The 25,296-nt window shown below is 56.5% G+C and overlaps 8 protein-coding genes across 8 annotated transcripts; 4 read left to right on the forward strand and 4 right to left on the reverse strand.

Moving 5' to 3' along the window:
- Positions 1 to 323: 323 nt before the first annotated feature.
- TRAVEDRAFT_171082 (uncharacterized protein) lies at positions 324 to 4,949 on the reverse strand. The gene is made up of 13 exons (XM_008042650.1): positions 4,511 to 4,949; positions 4,299 to 4,460; positions 4,114 to 4,244; positions 3,924 to 4,062; positions 3,064 to 3,870; positions 2,561 to 2,797; positions 2,393 to 2,498; positions 2,172 to 2,336; positions 1,858 to 2,115; positions 1,490 to 1,804; positions 1,166 to 1,436; positions 928 to 1,109; positions 324 to 875 (listed from the first exon to the last, which is right to left on the reverse strand). The coding sequence occupies exons 2-13, from the start codon at positions 4,410 to 4,412 to the stop codon at positions 580 to 582; spliced, it is 3,021 nt and encodes a 1,006-aa protein (XP_008040841.1). The 5' UTR covers positions 4,413 to 4,460; positions 4,511 to 4,949; the 3' UTR covers positions 324 to 579.
- A 4,541-nt stretch (positions 4,950 to 9,490) lies between these two features.
- On the forward strand, positions 9,491 to 10,181 carry TRAVEDRAFT_49895 (uncharacterized protein; the record flags this gene model as incomplete). Its single annotated transcript, XM_008042195.1, has 3 exons — positions 9,491 to 9,766; positions 9,827 to 9,943; positions 10,008 to 10,181. The coding sequence occupies 3 exons, from the start codon at positions 9,491 to 9,493 to the stop codon at positions 10,179 to 10,181; spliced, it is 567 nt and encodes a 188-aa protein (XP_008040386.1).
- A 1,296-nt stretch (positions 10,182 to 11,477) lies between these two features.
- TRAVEDRAFT_49896 (uncharacterized protein) lies at positions 11,478 to 12,010 on the forward strand (the record flags this gene model as incomplete). The annotated part of the gene is made up of 3 exons (XM_008042196.1): positions 11,478 to 11,579; positions 11,652 to 11,780; positions 11,849 to 12,010. 3 exons carry the CDS (start codon positions 11,478 to 11,480, stop codon positions 12,008 to 12,010), a joined length of 393 nt encoding a protein of 130 aa, XP_008040387.1.
- Positions 12,011 to 13,482: 1,472 nt separating this feature from the next.
- TRAVEDRAFT_21961 (uncharacterized protein) lies at positions 13,483 to 14,178 on the forward strand (the record flags this gene model as incomplete). Its single annotated transcript, XM_008041863.1, has 3 exons — positions 13,483 to 13,758; positions 13,823 to 13,939; positions 14,005 to 14,178. 3 exons carry the CDS (start codon positions 13,483 to 13,485, stop codon positions 14,176 to 14,178), a joined length of 567 nt encoding a protein of 188 aa, XP_008040054.1.
- A 474-nt stretch (positions 14,179 to 14,652) lies between these two features.
- TRAVEDRAFT_21962 (uncharacterized protein) lies at positions 14,653 to 16,350 on the reverse strand (the record flags this gene model as incomplete). The annotated part of the gene is made up of 6 exons (XM_008041864.1): positions 14,653 to 14,795; positions 14,842 to 14,920; positions 14,992 to 15,057; positions 15,118 to 15,159; positions 15,218 to 15,788; positions 15,848 to 16,350. 6 exons carry the CDS (start codon positions 16,348 to 16,350, stop codon positions 14,653 to 14,655), a joined length of 1,404 nt encoding a protein of 467 aa, XP_008040055.1.
- Positions 16,351 to 18,877: 2,527 nt separating this feature from the next.
- On the forward strand, positions 18,878 to 19,547 carry TRAVEDRAFT_21963 (uncharacterized protein; the record flags this gene model as incomplete). Its single annotated transcript, XM_008041865.1, has 3 exons — positions 18,878 to 19,120; positions 19,193 to 19,318; positions 19,386 to 19,547. The coding sequence occupies 3 exons, from the start codon at positions 18,878 to 18,880 to the stop codon at positions 19,545 to 19,547; spliced, it is 531 nt and encodes a 176-aa protein (XP_008040056.1).
- Positions 19,548 to 20,084: 537 nt separating this feature from the next.
- Positions 20,085 to 21,405, reverse strand: TRAVEDRAFT_73333 (alpha/beta-hydrolase). The gene is made up of 7 exons (XM_008042651.1): positions 21,257 to 21,405; positions 21,070 to 21,198; positions 20,910 to 21,000; positions 20,794 to 20,854; positions 20,530 to 20,729; positions 20,298 to 20,471; positions 20,085 to 20,224 (listed from the first exon to the last, which is right to left on the reverse strand). Exons 1-7 carry the CDS (start codon positions 21,336 to 21,338, stop codon positions 20,134 to 20,136), a joined length of 828 nt encoding a protein of 275 aa, XP_008040842.1. The 5' UTR covers positions 21,339 to 21,405; the 3' UTR covers positions 20,085 to 20,133.
- Positions 21,406 to 22,411: 1,006 nt separating this feature from the next.
- TRAVEDRAFT_49901 (uncharacterized protein) lies at positions 22,412 to 23,873 on the reverse strand (the record flags this gene model as incomplete). Its single annotated transcript, XM_008042197.1, has 8 exons — positions 22,412 to 22,526; positions 22,597 to 22,768; positions 22,834 to 22,913; positions 22,983 to 23,182; positions 23,241 to 23,301; positions 23,367 to 23,457; positions 23,524 to 23,652; positions 23,711 to 23,873. 8 exons carry the CDS (start codon positions 23,871 to 23,873, stop codon positions 22,412 to 22,414), a joined length of 1,011 nt encoding a protein of 336 aa, XP_008040388.1.
- Positions 23,874 to 25,296: the final 1,423 nt, after the last annotated feature.

The raw sequence follows: 25,296 nt of genomic DNA on the forward strand, positions 1-25,296 counted from the left end.
CGACTGAAGCCATAGGGGTATGGCATGCCGTCGGCTTGTACCAGGTCACCGCCGTTCGATCGAGGCCGAAGACGTGCGCACAGAATCGACGAACCTGTCAAACAATATATGCGGATAGCAATGAGGGCATGCGTGTTGGGTCTGGAAGAAGACGTCTTGTTGACAAGTTCGCATGGCAGGGCCCACAAAAGGTCATAACGGTTGTGGAGAATATTGATTATAATTCGAATATGGCTACAGTAATTCACAACGGACGAGTCGCGAGGCGCGATTGTCGCGTACGGTGTACAGGGGCGGTCTCCACGAGAAGGGGTTGCAAAAATGTGTGTATGTACGGGACTGTTGATGTTGCTGTAAGTACGAGGCTGATGCTATAATGCGACGACAACGATCCAAGTCCGCTCTCCGCCCTCGCGGGCCCGGAGGTTGATGTCATAAATGTAACGAGTGTCCGATGTTAAACAAGATGGCGCGTAGTGTGTAGATGTGTGCGGGGCCGCGGGATATGTGGTGAATGCAAGATTGCGAATGCGAAGGGTGGGGGGAGAAAATAACGAGGGTGGGTGCGCGTGGCGGGGGCTATAGCGATGTCGGCTCGGCCTGGTCCGGCTTGAAGCGGAGACGCGCGAGGAGCACGGACTCCCACTTGCCGTTGTTCCCGTAATTGGAGATGTTGCGCGCCCACTGGGGGTTCCCGATCGGCTCGTCGTAGCTCGGCCCGCCGAGGAAGGACGACGAGAGGTCGAACGAGAACGAGAACTCACCCCACGGCTGACCGGTGCGCGCCGCGGAGAACACGTTGAAGTCCACCTGCCCGTCTGGGTGCTCGTGGCTCACGAAGAGCGCATAGTCCTGCGCCTCTAGTGTCCCTATGACTGTGGCGTCGAGGTCAGCTATGACACAGCACGAAGTAAGAAAGACGCTTACCGAGGTAGATGTCCTCTTTTGATATGTGGTGCTCAGCCCCATACATGGCGAGGATGTGGTCGATGTTCGCCTTGAACCACTTCTTCGGCGTCGACAAGTCATCGATGTACCGGTAGTTGGTCGACTCCGTGAACAGGTGGGCGGTCTTGTGACCCGCGCGCAGCGGCGAGGAGTAGCGTCGTCTGAAACCAGATGTGTCAGAACCCGCATCACAAAGTCGAATAGTCCAAATACTTACGAGTACTTATCGCCCTTGCTGCGAGTCGAAGTCAGCCAGGACTGGATGATGTCCATCCCGCGCTGGGCGACGTTCCGCTTGTCCTGCCGCTGGACCCCCTGGTTCACGCGCCCGTAGCCGTACAGCGACGGGATGTCCTTCGCCCGGTCGTCCGACGACTTGGCGGGGTCGAACGAGTTGAAGAGCGTCACAAATTCGCCCCCTGACGCCTTGTTGTGATAGCCAACAGCGCCGATCGGAACTTGGGACGGCTGCCAGAGCGGCAAGGTAACTACACGGCGGTCAATATATGGCGCCAAGCCGTCATATGGGAAGAGGACTTACGAGATGGGTGGAACTCGTGCTGGAGGAGCATCCGGTACCGGCGCTCGTTCCGCGAAATCTCCGCCTGCTCGTCCGGTGGCGGCGGCGAGACGTGACGTGGGAACATGATGTGTTCCGAGTGCCCGTCATGTAAAGACGACGACGCGCGGCTGCTCGTATGGCTCCGGTCGATGTTGAAAGGATCGGGGGCGTCGTGCTCATCGTCCGTGACAGACTGCATAGTGGTCGACGTGGAGAACTCGCCGACCGCCGTACGGTAGGACGTGTCCGCAGAGGGAATAGTGTCTTCTTCGATGAAGGAAGCGGTAGTGTCCGCTATATATGGCGTGTTAGATGAGCCCTTCGGCTACGAGACGCAAGAAACTCACGAGGGAGGAGAGGGAGCGGAATCGGGTGCATATCTGGCGACTTGCGCGAGCGCATGTCCTCGAGCTCTATGCGACGGGCAGGGATGGGCGACTCCTTGATGTCCGATCCAAACCGGGCGCGCAGCGCCTGGACGTCGTGGTCGATCTTCATGAAGGGCGGGCGCACCGACGGATCGCGGTGCCAGCACGAGTGCAGGATCTCAGAAAGTTGCGTGGACCACAGGCGCTGCAGAGGCGGCTCCGGACGCATGTCCTCGCCTGTATGAATAGGCTTGAGCACTGGTGGTCGTAGAGATGGAGAGAAGAAAACTTACGGAGGACAAAGTGACGCACAGCGTCGTCGTCGGCCATCGCCCATGGCAGCGCGCCCTTGGTCAAGAGCTCAACACAAGTGATCGCGAACGCGTACACGTCGATCTGCTGGGTGAGGTCGCTCAGACCGGACATCAGTTCCGGGGCCTGCCAACGCAGCGTTCCGTCTGTCACGGATGGGTGAGAAAGGGCGAGGAAATGACCTAAATGGGAGAGTACTTACGAGGGAGGGGCATGCCGCTGATCCGGTACGCCTCAGACTTCATCTCGCTCTGACCGAAGTCGGAGATGATGCAGTGGCCCTTGTCGTCGACGAGCACGTTCGCGGCCTGTTGCACAGGTTAATGTTAATTGATATACATATTATCCAAGTCAGGAATAAGGAACGCACCTTGAGGTCTCCGTGCAAGATACCCCGCCCGTGAAGATACGCCATGCCCTTCGCGATCTGGTGGATCATCTTGAGGAGGTCCACACCGTCAAGCGAGGGCAGGCCCTTGAGGTACGTGACCAGGCTCCCGTTGCGGTAGTACGGGCTCACGAAGAACCACGGCGGGTCGCTCGATGCCGAAGACGCGCCGAGGAGCTCGAGCACGTTCGGGTGCTGCAGCGTCTTCCAGATCGACACCTGCATCGGGGAATATCGATTAGCATTCAATTCATTGCGAAAATTCCGGCGGTCTGGCAATAGAGTCCCACGAATGAATGTCTACGTCGATCAGCGGGGCGCGACATACAGTGTCGGCCCCCCGACACTCAGCATGTCAGATTGCCGACATATCCAAGGCCCGAAGACCGCGATGAATGTATACCGGCAACTCACGTCAGATCGCGACACAAGTGACGAAAATCCCCGATGCCGAGAACCCGATGCAAGATAGACATTAGACTGACCTCATGCACGAACAGCTGCCGCGGCGTCGTCTCCGCGAGCACCTTGATCGCGACGGTGCGCCCGCGCCACGTGCCCTTGTACACGTCCGAGAAGAAGCCCAGCCCGATCTTCTCCTCCCGGTCGACCTCGTACCGCGTGATCGTCCAGCTCGGCAGCGTCACCTCCCCGCTCCCGCTCAGTCGCCGCAGCGCGTCGATCCCCGTCTCCATGAACTCGCGGTCGAGGGTGTCGCGTGGGGGAAGGGAGGAGCCGGCGCGCGAACGATTGCTGTTCGAGGACGACGTCTGGCTCGAACCTGTGCTGACGACGGTTGCGGACCGCTTGAGGTTCGTCGTCTCACCTGGGGCCGTAGTGGTGACTTCGGCGGCGGCGGTCGTGACAATGACGACCTCCTGCTCTTCAGCTGCGGTGCGCTCACGCTCGCACTCGATCTCGAGCGCACGCTGGAGCGTCTTGATGGCTTCGGGCATCTCGTCGCGGCCGACCTGGAGGATGCGAATCATCTCGACATCGTTGTTAGTCTGCAGTGCCGCGCGCATGAGCTGGCGCAGGTCGTCCGCGTCGTACACCATGTCGCGCTCGTTCTGACGCGCGGTGACAGCCTGCAACGTCGCGAGCACGTGTTCCGTGCCCTCCGCAGGCGCGGGGTCGGTGCCGGTGAGCTGGAGCATGTTCATCGGCGAGGAGGACGTCGGCGAGTCGTGGTGCATCGAGTGAGTAATGGTGTCGAGCAGCGCGGCCGACTCGGCCCGGCGCTGCTCCTCCGCTCGCAGGACCTGCTTCAGGATACGGATCTGGATGGAGAGCTGAAAGGCGGTAATTGAGCATGCGAGTATGTGCGCGCTTGTAGGGAGCTTACGCTGAACATGCCGAGCGCGTCGCTGAGGCTGTTGTGACAGCCAACCAGTGCCCGCTGGATCTCATCGCGCTGGAGGTACCGCTTGATGAATGGCCGATGTGACTGCTTGACAAGGAACCGGTGAACCTCGCGGAAGGACCTGAAACAAGGTCAACAACACTGCGTATTGCGGAGACACGAGGACACGTACTCGATTAAACGAGTCACGGGCGCCTGGAGCTCCGCGCCGACCTCGTCGCCCGCCTCGGCGATGTCCTCGCGTACGGACATGAGAATGGTAGCGCATCGTTCAGTCAGACGCAAGCACGCTAAACGGTTGATCTACAGAGAATCAAATGAGTGGGGCATCACGGTGGCGATGACATGAACACGCACATCGACAAGTTGCAGGGAATCCCAGATGTTGAGTAGCGTCCGGGCTGCCTCCTCGAGACCAACGATGGGAGCGAAGCGCAGGATGTCCACGCTGACTTCGAGCAGCTCGTGCATGACCTCGCCGGTCGTGCCTAGCACGTTGGCAGCAGCTTCCGCTACACGCTGAGGAGACGGTGAGCAGATGTCTTATGATAAACGCGAATAGGACGTACCTCTCGAGTCCGAACCCAGCCCTCCGCTTGCTCAGTAGGGATCGTGCGCTGCTTCCGCTCCTCCCATGGCCTAGGGATGACCTCCCGCTTCGTCCACCAGCTGGTGCTCTCACCATTCGGAGGGGTAGGAGCCTCGCGGGATGAGCTTCTCCAGATGGCGGAGAAGTCGTGGAACGGGCTGGTGGAACGCCCGCGATGTACGACAGACGACGCGCGGCTGCGCGAGCGGAAGGTTGACGCTGGCGTGCTCGCCGGGATGGGGTTGGAGACGACGCGAGTAACATGAAGAGCGTTCACAGAGGGAATCGATGGGGGGCGGATGGTAGAGACCGACGAGCCGCGCTGGCGTACGGTTGACGTGGACTGAGACGCCGGGGTTGCGTACCTCGGACTGGGGGATCCGGAAGACTCCCCGGATGGCAGCGGCGAGGACTTGTGCGAGGGGGAGGCAGACGGGTTGAGTGGTGAAGGCACTTTGACTGCAGAGTGGGTGCTCGAGTCGGAGGAGGTGTGGGAGATGGGTGGAGGGGAGGGTAGAGGGGACGAGCCCGACTTGGGGGACGACTTCGGTGACGACTTCGAACGCGAGGACATGGTGGACAGACTTGGAAGCAAAAGCTGTTCGCGGGAGTCGAAATGAGAGAGCAGTGATGGGATGAAAACGTCGCATCGTACTCACGGCGGGTTATATAGACCTGAACGGAAAAGGAAAGTTGGGAGGAGGAGAGGACGGAGGGAAATGAGTGTTCCGCGGAAGCAGCGGGGTGAGATCCCGGACGTCGATCTACCGCGCGCTCTCCGATCGCTGTCGTCGTCCCCAACCCAGTCCAGCCTGTCCAGGGTATGCAAGATCTCCGCGTGCGGGGTATCCAGATGAGCGAGAAATGAACGAGAAAGAGGGGGAAGGGCAAGGAGCATCTCTCCCGGTGCAGCCATGTGCGGTCACTTCACACTTCTTCTTCCCACGCCACGACGGGGGGTATTCGCGCCAAGGGCAACCCCAATTAGGCAAGCAGTGCTGTTTATTCCTCAAAAGCTGTGCTGCGTATGTTCAAACCTTCACTGCGACCAGGCCTAACACCGCCCGAGCGGTTTCGCAGCTACAAGCTGTTGTTTCACCTGTCTTACTAGTCAAATCAACTCTATGGATTACATACTACTTGCTACTAATCCGACCGATCGCGTACTCCTCTCCGGTGTCCTACCGCCCGGCGACTCAGTAGCTCTTCGCCCTCCCCGCACTCCTCGCAGAGCCTCCAATCCCTTCCATCGATGCTACGAAGGCGCTATTCCAAAATGATCCACCAATCCCGCCGGTAACGATCAGGATCGAGACCGCTGCAGATCTGTGCCGTATTGAGATCTGGCCCGCCCTCGAGCATGCAAACTTGCTGGCGGGGCGTCTGGTGCACACCGCACGCACGCGCCTGCTCGCTGTGACCCGCGCGCTACAAGGCGTTCTTTTTGACAGGTCGCGCGATTCCGCGCGTACTTTCTCCCGCGCGATCGAACGGCGGTGACCTTCTACAAGCCGACGGTATAGAAAACCCCTATTCACGCAGTCGGGCCCGCAACGTGAACCAATGGCAAGCGGATAATATCGCCGACCGGACGTTCGATGGACGCCTTCTATGGTAACACTGGAATGAGGGGCCACGTAGTCCTGCCTTTCACTTCTCTCCGGCGTTCTACGGAGAGCGCTGCTCTGACTCGTCTCAAACGCGTGAGTCACGAGGTCAGTCAGAGCTGTCGTTCAGTAGCCTCGTTTCCAACTACCCCGATATTCTGCGGCGAACCCGGTCAAAACGTCCACAAAGGACGGCAACGGTTTGGATAGTTACATTCCATATGACTGCGTGCATCCACCAACTCTCCTCAGTATGACCACAAATGTACGTTGAACTCTCGCAGCACGCAGTCATCTATATTCTGCCCTGTCAAAGGACTCACATCTCCACGCGGTACCCTTACAATGTAACCTAGAACACTCCCCTTTCAGCCTACAGAGCTGCTCGAGCGCACCATCCCGCCGGTGCGTGCGCCCCCGTCCCGACGCGGTGGCGGCACAGCCGATGCATCTCGATCAGCCGTCGGCCACCCACCGACTGGCTGGGCCCGATCACTATCCCATTCGTCAACCAGTTTTCTGGAGTCGAGTTTCTCAAGTTTTGATCGAGCCCGCCCCACATCCCGTCTGCGTCCGCCCACGCAGGCCAGGATGCTGCGACTCAGACCGGACTGTTGAAGCCCGGGTTTGAATGCCGGCGGCAGGTTTGGTGGGGGTCGATAGTATGCCGGCGGGACGATGCAGGCCACGCAGATCTACGACATCTCCTCTAGCCGATCATGGACGTCACTACTGGCGGACGGAGACGGAGGCTGGCACACAATCATGAGCCGCGGCGCGGGCAATTTGCGACGCGCCAGTTCGTACGCGCGACGTGTATTCAGTCGTCGGAGGACGGAGGGCGCGCTGCCACTCGGAGTCGTCGGCCTCCATCTCGCAATGCAAGAAGCGCAGACTAAGGCAGTAGGCTGGCAGTGGCCACCTCGCACCGCGGAGGACCGTCGGCCGACGGCGTGTGGCGCCTCCCCATAGCCTTCCGTCCGTTCTAATCAACGTCGGTGGTGGCACGCAGCCCAAAGCTCGAGGTGTCCTATTTGAGCGTTGTAAGCGGATTATATTGCGACTTTGGCAGCGAGTGCTGTACTATGTACCGAGCGAAGTGTGCTAGAGATGCGGTACGCTAACGCGTGAAGAGAGCGCATTGGGTTCCGCCCGACGATATATTCACCGGCATACGGAGCGGCGCACCGTGCTGCGCCCGCATGCCCGAAGCAGCCATGAAGAGCGGTGAACGCTTGCAGCCTGCTTCCATAGCGAGGAAGCAGCCTCTCTAGTGCGCTGTTGCCGAGCGCCATGCACATGCCTGTTCCTCAGTGCGTGGTGCTGCGAGATCGGCAGAGCCTCTGATCGAGAATCGGCGTCATTGCAAGCACCACACCTTGACTCCGAGCCGCCACAGCACGACTCGGAGGCTAGCAGGATATCTGAAGCGAGGGCGCGGTCAGCTTACACGAGCTCCAGTGCCATGGATGCAGCCTATTCCGCCGAACGTTAAACCACCAGAAGGAAGCAGCGACGTCCTGCGGAAGCTTGGTGTTCACAGCTTTATGCGGGTGGCCAGACGAAGATATCAGTCAAACTCAATGCTTAATCGGAGTCAACGTGGCAGGGCTAGGGCACCTCGGGCCCAGGGCTCGAGTGAGATCCGGCTCGTATCCTCCGCGATAGAGCTGCGGGCCGAAGTTGCCATTATCACGGTCCTCGTACTCGCATAGGCTCCGCAGGCCGAAGTGACTGTGTTCGGAGACGTCCTTGCACAGCAACTAGCAGCGTTCCATTCTGTCCGCACCCAGGTTCTCCCACCGGAACACGCTTGACCTGCATGTTCCACTTGTTCGCTGCATAACGGGAAGAAACAGCTATAAGGTGAGGAGTGCGAGGAATGCGAGGAGAGGCAGAAACCCCATACCGCAGCCGTTCTTCAGATATTTCCCACACGGGAGCACGTAGATCGTTGTATAACGCAGCTTTGCATACCGTAATGACTTCTGTAGTCCATATGCGCAGCGATCGCATACCAAGTTGCCCCAACTACGTTTGGGGGCAGATATCCGGACGTTACACTCTACAGCGCATGCCGCAGTGTGGCGTGTACGTCTGACCTATGGCCATGAGGAGCAGATGTCTTGGGTGCAATGACTCTCCCCAGTGACGCAGAGGAGAGACGTCCCCCGCATCCTGCCAGACTGCGAGGATTGAGATGGGTACGTACCAGATTGCCCAACTGCGAGGATGTGCGGTCGGCGAAGTTGGCCGGCGGCGGACTTGTCGGACGCACCGTACTTGCTGTGGAAGAGCACGCTCGCGTGCCGAGATCGTGTATTGGTTCTTGATGAGGACTAAAAGGCAAATCTTGGAGCAGTTGTATCATCAGTAAGTACTTGTCGACAACAAGCACAGTCACTGGCAGGACAGCAAGCCAGAGCAGCGCAAAGGACGCAGGCGCCTGCCCTGAAGCATCTCGGTCACATGATTGTGCCCACGCGATACCCACGCGATACCCACGCGATACCCACGCGACACGACGTCTCTGCGTCCCGCGCCAAATTGGCCCCCCTAAACTCTTTTCGTGCATCTTTTGGTCCGCGTCCATGAGGTCGTGCGTGACATGCTGCTTGGTCCTCACTGCGAACCAAGACGCACGGGTTAAACTCACTGGGCTGGACTCTATTTCTTTCTTGTCTTGCTAGCACGATTGGCAAAGTAGTGACGGAATGACCGCAACTCGGCGCAGACTCAGAGGCGACGATAGCAAAGTTGTTATATGCAGCGTCGACTACTACGATCTACAAAAAAAATCATGCAAGTGTCGCATTGTAACGGTGGGTGATATCCAGGACCATTGCTTATGTCTCAGTCTAGCAGCGACTTCCGTGGCGCCGGGCGACAGTCCGAGTCAACTGGAACACGCTGACGCGATGATTCGTCAGTGGCCAATGCGACTTGATAGGTATGTGCCATCGAAGGCTTTGCGGCCCATGCACCTTGCACTTTGAACACGCGTTTGACGCTTGGTAGCGATGTGGCAGACCAATGCGGTCCAAGCGGCAATTCGCACAGACTAGTCTCGGGCCAATTCCAACGAGAAAATGTGCCAAGGGAACCTAATCGACCCGTCCTCTCTCTTGCTCGTGTCTAGGTATAGCGACACCGCTCTACATAGATCCTGACGCCTTGACCTGCTCTCGACGCCGCCGCTACCTCTGTTTCTAACGCTTTGTCCCTCTCTGCCCTGGGGATATATAGTCGCTTGCTGGAGATGGGTTTCTGTATTCTGATAGCTACTGGCAACTCCTCTCCGCCACGCGCTCCCTTCTCGATTTCTTCGTCACTCTCAGCCAGCTACCAGCAACATGGACGCGCAACCTTACCGACCCCTCTCCGGGCAACACGGCGTCGAGCGCGTACCGTACGAACCGTTTTGTTGCGCGTCGGACAAGGCACGCATCCGCAAAGCCATCACCTTTACGATGCGCACCGAGAACGGGATATCTCCGCGCCCGCCGACGATAATTGACTCCATCTTTGGCGACCACAAGTATGTCCGCGAGGGCATGCTAAACCCTGGCATCGACGAGATCGCTCGTGTGGTGGGTGGAACCCCGCTGACAATTCAGCTGCTCATTAGGGTGAGTAGTCGCCGTATTCTCCTGGAATGTGGACTGTAGCTGAAATTGAACGGGCTGCAGTGGCCCGGGTTCCCTGAGCGCTACTTTGAGATCACTATGCCTACGGAGCCGCCTGAAGCGGATTCGCGCGCAGAGCTGCACTACCGCATCGGCGGCGCGTACACGCAGTACTTCAATGTGAGTACTCCTGGTACTTCTACGGAGGGAGACACGGTCTGACACTTGAATTTTGGGCTGCCAGGCAGCCACAGACGAGAATTGGCAGTCGACGGAACCGGACTGGGACATGGGGTCTCCGCGGACCGATGTAAGGATGCTCACGGTGGTCGCGCTGTGGCATTGTGGCGGGGATGTCTTCCAGGCGGATGTCGACTGCCACGAGGCGTTCCCAATGGCGCCCATGGTCTGGAACTGAGCGACTGCTAATTTGTAGCTGTTCAATGACGTGGTCTTACAGCGTGTCTCGGACGAAGTAGTCGGTCGGCGTAGATATGTATGATCAATGCATTCCAACCATCCCTAGATGGTTACTTATCCTCTTAATCGACAGCCGCCTTCGCCGTATACAAGTCCTACAGCTTAGCCGAGTGAGAAGCATAACGGACAATTCCGTGTACGGGGCTTGGTCCGCTGTATGCCGTTACCGCACGCGGGACGTGCGTGCAGAAGAGTGCGCACCAGTTGATGGCCTTGAACCGTCCTCTCGGTGGCCGTACTGGTCCGTCTGTGCTAGACATGCTCACGGAACGAACCGACCATGGCCAGTAGTATATGTCATACATCATATGGGACGATGCGTAAACGGTATGATAGATTTAGATCGTATGCGCGCATGCCAATGGCGACTGACAGGGGCAGGCCATCAGCTCATGCACGAAAGAGTATTAGCTGCGGCGAGTTCACATTTTCTCCCTCCGCTCTGTTTACGCTTTCTTTACAGCCGTCCGCAGACTCGGACATTGGGATCCGAGTCCTGTGCGGCGCCATCAGAGAGCTGCTGGGAGTCCTGGTGAGTGAGTGCACGCGACGATTCGCTGACCAACTCTGCCCATTTGAGACTGCGCCACCATCCGTCTTGTTGCCGCTGCGGCACATCCAGATGTGTCTGTACCTGTCTTCGTGGCCAGCTGTCTGAGCGACACCGCCCAAGCACCTCGCACAACCACGCCGGGCGGCGCGCCACGCGATCTGTCATGCCGCAACGACCAGGCTCTCGCCTCCTAGTCGACGGAGGATTCTCTTGGCATCGCATCCTCTATCCTTCTGGGTCCTCATGCTTTGGCCTGTCATAGTGCCGACTGCGCTACCCGCCTGTCCGCATTGCCTGCCGCATTGATAATGTCTGCTCTGGAGGCATATAACGGCTCGCAGACCGTGGAGTAGCGTCGTTCCAGCAACATCGTATTTCTGTACGCTGACTATACTCTCGCCGGCTCCCCAGCACGATCTCCTCAGAGCTTCTTACTTCCCCGCCATCTACCGCCAAAATTGCCAAACCGAATGGACATCAACAGACTGATCCACCCTGTTCCGCTGTATTGCGTCCCCAAGCGTGTACCGGGCGGTCCTGGCGACTACTATAAATTGGAACAGAACGGTCTCGCCCGAATGTGGAAAGGGCCATTCACATTCTATCTATCCGACCGTCATAACGTGAACGCGCCACCGCTGCGCCCGCCCAGCATGTACATACAAGGCAATATTCGGCACAATGCGCGACTTCCGCGAGATCGAAAAAACAATGCTACCCCACAAGGTCGACGACCTTATCCAGCGCAACAGCAATGGGAACCGGATCAAGCTAGTCATCAATGTACGTCGCCCCCGATATTTTGTGGGGTTAGGGAACAGTATAACTGAGCAATCTGGGTGCGGGGCCTACTAGTGGCCCGGTCACCCGTCTTCCACAGGACACTGGATCAATTTGACCAAGCGGGTTGATCACAAAGAGGAGTGGTTATCGCGTGCAGAGCTGCACCTCCGGGTCTGCCAAACGTACAGACAGTATTTCCTGGTGCGTACGCCCAGGAGTGTGCTTTCGTAGCAAAGACCGGGTCTGACGCGCCTTTGTGGGACATCCAGGACATTAGAACTAGTGGCGTGGAGTCGACGGAACCGGACTGGGCTGTGTCGTCGTCGCGCACGGACCTGAGGCGGCTTTACGTGACTGCGCTGTGGTTCTGTGGCGAGAATATCTTCCACGCTGACGTCGACTACGACGTGTTCTTTCCCGGACCCGCGTGATTGGTGCTCAAGTTGAGGAACCAGTACGAATTCAGCACTAGACGAAGTTATCTGTGAATCATGTACTAGTATTTCGCTCCTTTTATAATTCATGCTCATACGCCTTCAGGTAGCAAATCGTTCGGATAGCACATGCACGCCCGCCGACTGGAAGTGTTAACGACTTCGTCTGCCTGATAGTGCACATGAATACACACACAATGACTCTTTCCGTTTACGCATGCAAACGGTTTCCTCCGAATTCTGCACGACAGCCAGAATTAAGATAGTAGAAGCGCACCAGATTGTTCAATTCCTAAGGTATGCGGCCGGCGAAATGGTTGGCCGGCGACGCTGACTGGTCGGATGCGACGTGCTGCTTGCTGTCGAGCGCAAAAAAACACGCGCGCATGTGCCCAGTTTGTGCATTCGTTATTGATCAGGAGTATTAGTCAAATTTTGGAGCACTGTTTGTATCGGTAGACTAAGAGACGTCGACGACAAGCGCAGTGGCAGGAGGAGAGCAAGCCAGGAGGCGCCGGCGCTGTGTGCATTTCGGCCACATGACCAGTACCCACGCGATACCCACGCGACATCACCCGGCCGCGTCCGGCGCCGAGTTCGCTCTCTTCCTTCGAGTCCGCGTTCATCTTAACGTCCACGACGTCGCGCGAGAGAGGCTGCCACTTGTCCACCTCACCGTTCTCCTCGAACAATGACACAGGGTTTGGGTTTGCAAGGTTTGAATCTACGGTTTGACTCCGCTTTTCTTACGCTTGTCTATCTTGTCAGCACCATCGCATAGTGTCGAAATGACTGACACTCGGCGGCGACGATAGCATTGCTACATGCGTCATCGACTATTACGATTGCCAGAAAAACACTATGCAAGCACCACATTGTAGCGGTGAGTGATATATGAGTTCGCACCATCTATTTGTTGTCAACTATAGTCTATTCAGTCTAGCAGGGACTGCCGCGGCGCCGGGCAACAGTCCGAGTCAACTCGAACAAGCTGACGCGATGATTCGTCGGTGGCCAATGCGGCTCGTATCAGTATGTGCCGTCGACCGCTTTGTGGATAATGCGGACCATGCGCCTTGCGCTTTGACCACGCGTTTGACTGGTAGTGTTGTGGCGGACCAATGCGGTCAAAGCGGCAATTCGCAGAGACTCATCCCGGGCCAAATCCACCGAGCGTATGTTCAAAGAAAAATTGAATCCACTCGTTCTCTCTTTTGCTAGCGGCCACTTCTCGTCTCTCTAGGGTACCAGCATCTCTTTGCATTGATCCTGGCGCATCGACCTGCTCCCGACGCCGCCGCCACCTCTCTGTTTGGACCACCTACTGCTTTGTCCATCTCTACCCTCGGGGTATATAACCGCTTGTCAGACATGGGGTATCGTATTCTGATAGCTACTGGCAACTCCTCTGCGCCACGAAATCTAGTCGCCCTTCCCTCTCTCGTCGCTCTCAATCAACTACTAGCAACATGGACGCGCAATCTTATCAACCTCTCTCCGGGCAGCACGGCGTTGAACGTGTACCGTACGAGCCATTTCGTTCCGCGTCGGACAAGAGCCGCATCCGCGAGGCGATCTCCTTTACGATGCGCACTGAGAACGGCGTAAATCCGCGCCCGCCGACGATAGTAGACTCCATCTTTGGCGATCAGAAGTATGTCCGCGAGAGCATGCTACACCCCCGCATCGACGAGATCGCCCGTGTGGTGGGTGAAACACCTCTAAGGATTCAGCTGCTCATCAGGGTGAGTCGCCGCCGCCGTATCCCTCATGAGTTGTGGATCGTAGCTGAACTTGAGCTGGCTGCAGTGGCCCGGGTACCCGGAGCGTTACTACGATATCATCATGCCAACAGATCCGCTTAGACAAGATTCGCGCGCAGAGCTGCACTACCGCATCGGGGGTGCGTACGCGCAATTCTTCAACGTAAGTACTCCTGGTGCTTATACGGCGTGAGACGCGGTCTGACGCTTAATCTTTTGGGCTGCTAGGATGCCACGGACGAAAACTGGCAGTCGACGGAACCGGACTGGGACATGGGGTCTCCGCGGACCGATCTGAGGCTGCTCACGGTGGTCGCGCTGTGGCACTGCGGTGGTGATGTCTTCCAGGCGGATGTCGACTTCCATGAGGCGTTCCCGATGGCACCGATGGTCTGGAACTAAGCAGCCTAAAAAAATACAGTGTTCGATGATACGGTATTGCTGCGCGTCGAGGACGAAGCAATAGATGTGTATATGCATGATTAATGTATTTCAGCCATTTCGAGCCAATCATCGCCTTATTCGACAACCGCCTGAGCCGCATACAGGTCCTGTAGCTTAAGTGAGTCAGATGCACAAGAGACGTTGCCAAGAACGGGGCTCGGGCCACTGTATGCCGTTACAGCACGCGGAACGTGCGCGCAGAAGAGCGCGCACTAATGGCCCTGAACCGTCCTCTCCGAGTCTGCGGCGGTACTGAACTGTGCCGGCCGCGCGCAAGGAAAGAAGCCAACCAGTGGTATGCGTCATACACCAGACGGGACAACCCTGAGCTCTGTGCGTAAACAATTTTGACTGAAATACTCTGTGTATACACCAATGCCGAATGAAAGTCGAGCATGATCACGATATGAGATGGGACGTGCGCCGGCGGGCTTACTTCGCATCCGGGTCCTTGCGCGAATCTTGCGAGCCGAGGTCGCTCACAAGCGTATCGTTACTTCCAGAAGCAACCTCTACGAGGTTCGGGGGCTCGTCCGCGAAACCGATTTTGGTCCAATCTGGCCAGACCGTGGCGACTGCAAGGACGTCAGCGGGGATAAACGCAGGTCGTGTGACACATACGGCCATTCTCGACTTGGATGTGTGGCTTGCGCGCCCTGAGAGCGGACGGGATGTCTTCAGGGATGTGTCCTTTGAAATCCTAGAATGAGATACTCGTGAGTCTGAGCCGCTGGTAGGTGGAAAATCGGAACGTGGTAAGGGGATACGGACGTGAAATATCGCGTAGAGGTCCGTGTCGGACGCTATCGCGATTCTGGCATTCAAGAACGAGGTGTGCTTCGTACGCGTGCGCATTAGAAACGTACATGCACAGAGGCAAAAACAGAGGAGACTTACACTGAGCATGTATTCTAGCAAATACTCCACTGGGTCGGGCACCTGGGGGACGGAAGTTCAGTCCCGGCATATGATATCGCCTTGCTCGAGTGGAACATACCGGGGGGCCGTTCTTTGGAAGTCCATACTCCCTCTGCCAGTCTTTCAGATATTGTATGGGTGCGCTCAATGCGCGTTTCTTCGCCTTGAAGTAGTTGAAGAACACCGTGCTCCGTCGATGTGGAGGTTCCTGCACGAGCTCGCCGGTGCTGGCATCCTTGCGGACCACGCGCGGATAAAAGCTGTCACTTGAGTTATGGTTTGGGGGCTGGACCGTTGCTGTGCGGTCCGCGTTGAGCCACGGAAACTTGGAGAGGCGTTCTATAAGGTTGCGAATGAACCCGAACCCTTTCTTCCCGTCGCCGTCGTCGGCGGGGAGGTATACCTCATTGATCCAGTACATCGCCTTCGTCGTTCCGTGCACGAAGAAGAGGTCTTCCGGTCTAAGCACCGCGCCGTTCCCAACATCCAGCCAATGGTCGAGATTGTCCGCGATATATCGTACAATGCCGCTCTTGAAAGCACCGGAAAATCGGGAGACTACTACATCCGGATCCAGATAAATGCGAGTAGGTCGTTTCGAGTCGATGCGCGAAGGACCTGGGAGAGGAGCCTCAATCATCTTGTTGAGTCTAAGGACGCGTGAATACTGGGTGCACATCGCCAGCAAAGGGCTCAGTGGCCAGCTCACCTGGGCGTCCGACTTAGTCGAAACCGCTCAGCTTCGGTGGGCGGAGATTCCTTGGCTTCTTCCGGGGTCGCTGTGCTTGATTGGGGTTTCTTGGTCTTTTCGGGGACCTCTGCGAGAGATACAGGTTGCGACACAATGGGTGGTGGTGGTTGAAGGAGATTGAGAACAGCAGGCGCTCCGTTTATCCCCTCTAGACGTCCCCTCTGAGGACGTCCTGCGACAGTGTTCAGCAAAAGCCGCGGCATCATCTCCCCGCTCCTGAGATATATAACGGAGCCCAGCTCAACTTCGTGGCGCTCCGAACCAGAGGGGGCTATTTCTGGGTGTCCATGCCAGACAGGATAGCCATGGCCGGCACGGAACAAGTCATGCACGTACTGCTCTTTCAGAACGACGTCTGGACCTTTGAAGGCATGACGGTGGAGTCGATCGGGAATAACGGTCTGATCAGGGTAGCAGAGGAGAACGGAGCGGATGAGGAGCGACTCACCGCGAGGAGCCATTATATAGTACATACGGCCTGTCCTATTCTGGATAGATCGAAGGGTCGCGCCTCGCCGTGATGTGCAGACTGCATGTGGCCGTGTGCCGTCGCCGCAGACCGTCACCTTCCATAACAATCCGTATGGGTGGTTTCGAATTGGAAACAATGCTACGTATTGAGATCTGTGGCGTGGTACGGCGGTGTTATATATCAATAGCTATAACGCACCCAGGCCATTGTAACATTATAAGGAGAAGGTGCATGAAAGGGAGTGGATCTCCGCCGTGTTCGACAACAGTCAAATCCGGAAAGACAAATTGAACGGCGTGTTGTTGGCATGCCAGTCGGAACAGAGGGACGTGAAAGATTGATCCAGTGCGGGGAGCTCTGTCCGGTGAATGTCCAGACCGCAAGTTCGTGCTTAAATAGAAGTTGTGAGCCGCATGTAATACGCAGTGGGCAAGAGAAGAAGAGCAAAAGCTGGGACAGCCGCCGCGGAGATCGCGCTGAACGCGTGCGTTTCCATCACGTGATCGTATTGTGCCGGCGCGACCTCCGGTTTTGTCCTCTTCCGCTTCTTGCCTTACTACCATCTCCTCTGCACTATGTTGTTTCTGAGTCAAGAGACATCAATACTTCACGCGGCAATTGATCCCACCAACATTTTTCCGCTCGTTCCACCTATACAACTGCCCAATAATGCGCGAGTCTTCCTGTCGTCGCCCCGGAAGGCCACGTGTTAATCTGGTTTCCTGAGATATGTATTCAATTGGTCTTCAACAGTACGCTCATCTCAGTTCCCATCCACAGAAGCTGAGGAGCTATCCAGAGAGCCATCACGGAGCGATGATTAGCATTTTGTAGCGACGACGGCCAGGCGCCAGCGAGGCTCCGCGGGTCGCTTTCTCCACGCTGCCGGTCCCAAATTCACTTGACGAGGCCAAATAGTGCAGCCTAAATAAAACGCTACAAAATTGCGTAGAATGAAAGGGAAACCCAGGCAAGTCTAGAGACCTTTTCATTCGCAACGCCACCTTGATTGCTACCGCGTATTATCCGTATTCTCCACCCGTACGCGTTAAGTGCTCCCCGTGCATGTTATGAAGCCCTACGCTAACGTATTTCCATATCCCTTCCTCTTCTTATTTTTTCAAGGCAGTAGCATTTCTTCATGGCCCTGCGAGGCTCGAGCATTTTCCTCCAATCCGGGTTTATCTCAAGTTGCGCAGATTCCCCTTCCACTCTCGGCTACACCGCTGACTCGGAAAGATCTGGAAAACACGAAACGTCTACCCGTGATGTTGTTCCTTGTGGGAGGCGAATTTATGGCGACTTTTACTGGTGGTGCGTGCTCTCATAGCGGCAACGGGCGAGCGAGCGACTCGTCTTGGGGGCATATCGCTTTCTAGACCCAACTAAGAAGTATCTCCATCGGTGGCAGACATGGCCAACGCATACGGATGCTGCTTGCGAGTGTAAAACTCGCTCTCGCGTTGTACTCACTCTCGCAATATCCGCTGCCGCCGAATACTTCGCACTGATCGATCGATAGCGACTGCGACATTATTACTAGGCTACTCAAGATAGTCGTATTGTTCAATTTCTGCGGCGCCGCTACGGACCAATACTCGATCGTGCTTCAATCTCCGGGTCTCTTGCTAGGGGAACCTCGCGTGTGCGGGACCATGCGAAGGCCGATCTCGACCTGGCGTCCACTACCATCAGCAAGTGGGCGCTCTCCAATTTTTCCGGTGAGTCTCATGATGTTTTCTACTACTGGGCCCTGCGCTGATCTGCGAGTGGCGGATACCAGGGCATCCAGTGGGTATCAATCGATGCCGCTATGCGGCGTTGTAGCATACCGGACGCAGGTAGGCTATCAGCTCATACACGATAGACTTTTACTAGCCGCGGCGAGTTCACATCTCCCTCCGTTCTGTTTATGTTAAGTGTATGGCCGTCCGCAGATTCAGACACTGGAATTTTTGTGCGGCGTCATTAGACAGCTGCCGGGAGTCCTGGTGAACAAGTTCACGCGACGACTCGCTGGCCAACGCCACCCGATTCAAACTGCGCCACCCTCCGTCTTGTCGACACTGCGACACAACGAGACGCGTCTGTACCTGGCTTCGTGTCCTTCGTGTCTGGGCGACACGGCCCAAGCACCTCGCACCACCGCACCCGACTGCGCCACGCGATCTGTCATGCCGCACCGACTCCACTCGCCCCTGTCACAACGCAGTATCGCATCCGCTATCCCTCTGGGTCCTGGTGCTTTGGCCTGTCCTGGCGCCGACTGCGCTGCCCGCCTGTCTGCATTGACTACCGCATTGATTATGTCTGCTCTGCAGGCATTTAACGGCTCGCAGGCCGTATAGTAGCGTCGCTCCAACGACATCTTCTTTTTGCACCCTGGCTACACTCCCGCCAGCTCCGCAACACGGTCTTCTCAGATCCTCTCACTTTCCAGTCATCTACCGCCAAAATCGCCAAACGGAATGGACATCAACAGACTGATCCACCCTTCTCCGCTGCATTGCGTCCCCATGCGTGTACCGGGCGGCCCTGGCGAATACTATAAACTGGAACAGAACGGCCTGGCCCGGATGTGGCAAGGGCCATTCGAATTCCATATATGCGAGCCTCATAACAGGACTGGCGCGCTGCCACGGCTAACGCCTAGCATATACGACGCGCTATACGGCCGAAGGATCGACTTCATAGAGAAGGAGGTCGAAGACCCTATCCAACGCAACAGCAAGTGGAAGCGGATTGAGCTAGTTATCCAGGTATGTTGTCCCCGATATGTTGTGGGATTAGGCAACGGTATAACTGAACAATCTGGGTGCGGGGCCTACTAGTGGCCCGGGTACCCTTCCAGAAGACAATGGATCGGATTAACCAAGCGGTCTAATTTCAAAGAGGCATGGCTATCACGCGCAGAGCTGTACGTCCGTATCTGTGAAGCGTACCGCGCATTCTTCGAGGTGAGTGCGCCCAAGGGTATGTTTTCGTAGCGAGGACGCAATCTGACGCGCCTTGTGGAACATCCAGGACATGAGAACTAGTGGTGTGGAGTCGACAGAACCGGACTGGACCGTGTGGTTGTCGCGCACGGACCTGAAGCGGCTTTACGTGGTCGCGCTGTGGTTCTGCGGCGAGCATATCTTCTACGCTGATGTCGACTACGACGTGATGGTTCCCGCGCCCGCGTGATTGGTGCTCAAGTTGAGGAACCAGTACGACTTTAGTAGTGAATGAAGTTATCCGTAACCTTTGTAATAGTATCTTCCTTCGACGATCCATTCTCAAACACCTTCAGGTAGCAAACCTCTCAGATAGCACATGCAACGCCCGCCGTCTGGAAATGTTATCGACTTCGCCTGCCTGATAGTGTACCTGAACGTCCAAGCTCTGTGTGGGCCCGAGACCACTGGCTCGTAATTGATCCCAACATGTTCCAGATTTTTCCTGATGGACCGTGCGTGTGCAACGCGGCCTATTCACACACTGAATGCACCCCGCACCAACCCTTCCTGAGGCATGTCGAGTAGCAGTTGCAGCGTATCGCGACAATGTGCTATCCATGCAAGTGCCACTCTCTGCTAGCTACTGGCTGGGTCGACCCCGTTGGTGAGCGCGACGACACAAAGATGGTGGCAGGGCGCGAGTCCCAGGCGGTCGTGCGTCGCGAAGGGAAAGACAGCGCTCACAAAATTCAGCGACGTCAAGCCGAGATATTTCAATATACAAGCTTCTGATAGTACAATATGTATTCAGCCTTATTTACGCCGTCTGAGGTCTACGCCTCCTCAAGCAGCCACCGGATCCCCTGCAGGAGGTCCTCGTGTACCTTCACTCCCGCAGCCGGGTTGATCCCAGGGTCCGGATACCTGTACGCGCACCCGCCGTCAGCACGTCTCTCCCATAGTGACTTAATGGAGGTAAGAAAGAATGGTTACGCACTCGATGTGGCGAACCGCGACGCCCGCAGCGCGCAGAGCGCGTGCGTACTCCCGGGCATCATCGCGCGGCGGGTCGCTGGGCTCCATGCCTTGCACGAATGCACGAGGCACACCAGAGTACGAGGGGTACAGCACGTCCGCGTTCTCTCTCATTGATTGCAAGAATGGCTTCAGTCTGTACATATTGATTAACCGGCGTCGACGAGAGTAATGGTGGAGAAGTTGACGCTTACTCGTCGGGATGCACGTCCGAATGAATGACGAGGGGCTCGCGAATGATCTGCCCGGTGAGCTGCCGCCCAGGCCCAGTAAAGAAAGGGTCGTCCCGAGCAGCGTGCGCAACAACCGCTGCGAGGTTTGCCCCAGCTGAGTGTCCGCCCACGAGGAAGCCCTTGGTGAGATCCGCTTTAAGGAGGGGCGTGTTCTGGACTACCTGTGAATAAGAAATGAAGATAGTAAGGATAACGAAGGGACCTAAGATAGTAGGACAGGTTTACCCATTTGAGCGCGGCCATGCAATCGTTCAAGGCGGTCGGAAATTGGTACTCCGGGGCGAGACTGCGACGATGGTATGGATGGCTGTTGTGGCTCTGCAGGAATGGATCAGGCTCACCGGTATTTGACATTCACAGTGGACAGTTTGAGATCGACGCTCAGCTTGCGCAGGAAGAAGTCGTCGAGATCGATGTTGCCAGCACCTCGTCCTGATGCACCGAGGCGGATACTGTGAGCACTCCATGCGCGGCCGAAGCACTACAGTACCGTGCACTTACCTCCTCCGTGTACATGTAAGAGCACAGGGAACGTCTCGCTCTCATTATCCACGACGGGGATGACGGATCGGACGATGATCTCCCCGCCGTCTACCACTACCGTCTCGTCCCGAAACCTATATGTGGATGCTGCGAGGTTGAGTGAGCCAAAATATTCGCCATGTCCTGCTGCGTATGAGTCACTCACCTGGAGGGAGGAGCAGATCTTGATACTCTTCGAAGGGCGACTTCACGGACTGGTCGGACTGGGCAGTGCTGGTTGCCTCCATGAGTTGCTTGTCGTTCTGTAGAGCTTGTCCCAGCGGCCTATTCAGTCTATGGGTGCTTAAAGACGTGGGTCTTCGGGCGCAGAGCTAGAGACCGTCACCGTCTATCCAGTGAATATAAGGTGGGGAGGCGGAGCTCGGCAGCGGGTATGACTCGGAGAGATCTACTCGGAGAAGCACCCGACGTGGGAAGCTGATCACCGCGACATAGGGAGTCGAGAACACGGGCGCATGACTCACTTTTTCCGTATATGCCCAGTCCAATGATTCCGACCAACTTACATACCCGCGCCCCGCATATGCGACGTTGAGACCGGAGTTGTGGACATCCGGAAAGTATATATACGTTAAAAAGGAGCTATGAAGAATTAAAATGGCGTCAGCAACATGCGATACGTCGGTCATGCACGGTGCCATCTACAACTTCATGTTCTCTGAACATGTTTGCAGGCGGCGACATACCCGGATAGGCGCCAGATAGAGCGAAGCACTGCCATCTCCATCAGCAGATTCAAGTCGTGTGAGCCCTTCTGATATCCCAGGGCGGTAAGTCAGCGCTTTACATCCTAGGCGCGACGCCTGATAGGAACTCACTGACGGAAGGGATCCTTGGAACGGCCCTGCTGTTGCACGGGAACCTCCACACTCTTCCGATGTCGCGAGGAGAGTTCTATCGGCCGCGCTCCATACGATGGCAATTCTATCAGATGCGGCGGATGCGATATGCTTTCCATAGGGCGAGAAACATTCGGCGGCAAGCAGCTCTCCTCATCTGGCGCAAGGCACGGTGCGGGCATTTTCAAGATCTTACCGCTTGGAGCAAACGCGAAGTTCTCAGAGACCATTTGCGGCACTTGAACGCCCTCAAAGAGCAACGCGCACGTCGCAGGAAGGCAAGACAAGCATGCTGGGGGGTGTCGCCAAGGAGTGCAAATCACAGAGGGTCGTGCGCCGCGAGCAGGCAACGAGCTATTGCAGCATCGAGCGACGTGAGGCAGATCCCTTAGAGTCCAGCAACTTTTGAGTGGGGAGTGCAATAGTACAATATATGTTACCTTCATCACGCCGTTCAAGGCCTACGCCTCCTTCTCAAGCAACCAGCGAATTCCCTGCACGAGATCCGCGCGCACCTTCACCGCCGCGCTAATCGCAGGGTAGCCGTAGTGGAACCCGTGCGTTACGCCCGGATACCTGCGCGCCCACTCACCGTGAGTCATTCTCTCACAGTGATGTGACGAAGGATAAGAGGATGAATACGCACTCGATATGGCGGACCGTGACGCCCGCGGCGCGCAGAGCTCGCGCGTACTCCCGGGCGTCATCGCGCAGAGGGTCGAGCTCCATGCCCTGCACGAAGGCGCGTGGCAAATTGGCGTGGGAGGGATACAGCAGCGGGGAAAAGCGCGGGTCCGCTGGGGGCGGGTTGTACCAGCCTGCAGAAGGAAGTGTTAGTCGATTGCGTACAATGTAGGACATTGCAGAAGGTTGTGAAACGCACTGATATTGCGGTCAATGGAGGCGCGCGGGATCGGAGGCAAGTCCGCATTCTCATTCATGGATAGTAAGAATGGCTTCAGCCTGAACATACTGGTCAACATCTGTCGACGAGAGAATTGGGAGGGAAACCGGTGTGAGAATGGTTCTTACTCGTCGGGGTACACCTCAGGATGAATGACGAGGGGTTCGCGGATGACTTGCCCGGTGATCTGTTGCCCGGGCCCAGAGAAGAACGGATCGTCCCTGGCCTCGTGCACAACCACCGCGGCGAGGCTCGCGCCGGCCGAGTGTCCGCCAACAAGGAAGCCCTTGTTGAGATCGGCTTTGAGAAGGGGTTCGTTTGGAACGACCTGCAGATGCGAGGTAAGAATAAGGACGATGAACATTAAGACAGTAAACCGGACGTACCCATTTAAGCGCCGCGAGGCAGTCGTTGATCGCAGTCGGGAATTTGTGTTCCGGGGCCAGACTGCGACAGGGGGATGCATATTTGTTATATAACGCTTGGAGCATACAGTACTGTGTCAAGCTCACCGATACTCGACGTTCACAGTGGCAAGTTTGAGATCGACACTCAGCTTGCGCAGGAAGTAGTCGTCGAGCTCTATGCTACCGACGCATCTTCCTGATGAACCAAGGCGTGTACAGTAAGCATCCTATCCAGCAAAGAACAACAGAGCTCTGTGCTCACCTCCTCCGTGTATGTGTACGAGCACAGGGAAGGTCTCGCCCTCGTCCTCCACGACGGGGACGACGGTTCGGACGATAATCTCCCCGCCCTCCACCGCTACCGTCTCGTCCCGCAAAGAGTACACATATGCTGTCGAGAAACATCAGGAGCATATTCTAGCATTGCCTCCAGCGTAAAAGAGACTCACACGGGGGAAGGAGCGGCTCCTGGTATGCTTTGAACGGCGCGGTCACGCACTGGTCAAACTGGGCGCGCAATTCGGCGATAGTCGGTAGATGCGGCGCTCCTGCAATTCCAGCAGCCGGCACCGGAGGCATAAGAGCAGCGAGTTCGGGGTCGAAGGCTGGCATCGTGAATAGAAGTGTGTGTTGCCTCCACGGGTGGCGAGTCCGTATTTATCTATCATGCGTTATGCTCAGCTCGGTAGCGGGTATGACTCGGAGAGATCTGCGAGTAGTTGACGTGGGAAGCTGATCCCCAGGTCGAGAACATGGATATGATTAAGGGCATGGCTCGCTTTGTCCATACACGTCCAATGCATACAACACACGATGTATTGCAGACCAAACTGTGTCACTATTCTGCGTCAGTTCGATGGCATGTGCGAATATGTAGCAAAGTTCGACTCACGGAATCATACTCGCGGTGCTGCGACGTTTGTCAGGATGTTCAGAAGCTGACATCGGACTTGCGTAACACTTATGGCTTTGACCCGCGTTGATCGCGTCTCCCTGGCAGTTGATATCTCGACTGGCCCAGAATAGCTGGGCTGATGAGTCGACGACATGTACAAAGATCTGAAGGCGTACGTACCTGACGCGCCGGCGCAGTACATGGGGCCAAAGATAGCCAAATAATGTCCGAACCGGCGACTCGATACCCCCGTCCCGCACATGCGAGGACGAGTCAGCCAGGGCGTGTGGACATCCCAAAGTTCTATATTCGTTCATGATAAGCTACAAACAAGTCAAATGGAGTCAGCAGCACGAGCAACGGAATGGCATCACGGCGCCGTCTACAACTTCTCTCAATTACCGGACGGTGGCAAAACGGAGCGAACCGCTCCCATACCCTTCGCCGACAAATAAGGGGTGTGAACCCTGCTGATATCAAAAAAAGCCTCGGGTCAGCGACACTCGTACTATACACGGGGTTGTATAGGAACTCACAAGCTAGAAACTAGCTGTCATGGTTCTGCACGCATGACGTCCACACCAGAGGCGGTGTGCGCTCCTGTTCTGTCAATGTCGCGCGTAGCATCCCATCGGCCGCGCTCCACACGCGCGTGGTTCTGTCGGATACGGAAGACGCCATGTGCTTTCCATCGGGCGAGAAACACCTGGCGGTGATTACGCCTTCGTGCCCGCTACACACGTAGAACTCGGGCGTTCCACCGCGCGACTGGCAGAACAGCATCGGAGAATCGCGGAGGGTGGTAAGAGTTGTTGAACTTCTGTGTCTACGGCTGTGCCGGACCGGGAGTGGCAGTGATAGTGGCTGTGCGTCTACCATACGCCAGCATGGACTTTCCTACTTACCATATACGTACATTCTTTTGTTCTGTACTTACTTGGCATCCTGCCATCCCTCCACATGATTCTGGTACGTTCTACGATGTTCCGGACTATTCTAGACAGCGTCCGGATTACTCGCATTACTCAGCCATGGACTATCTGACCTTATGTCGATTATGCTCCCTTACTCAGCGTTACTCATCGCTCAGTCAGCGTCCTCTGGACGTCACATGCTCTCTTCTTATACGCTTACTCATCG

The sequence above is a fragment of the Trametes versicolor genome, assembly GCF_000271585.1.
Source record: "Trametes versicolor FP-101664 SS1 unplaced genomic scaffold TRAVEscaffold_8, whole genome shotgun sequence".
In the NCBI taxonomy this organism is placed as follows: Eukaryota; Fungi; Basidiomycota; class Agaricomycetes; order Polyporales; family Polyporaceae; genus Trametes; species Trametes versicolor.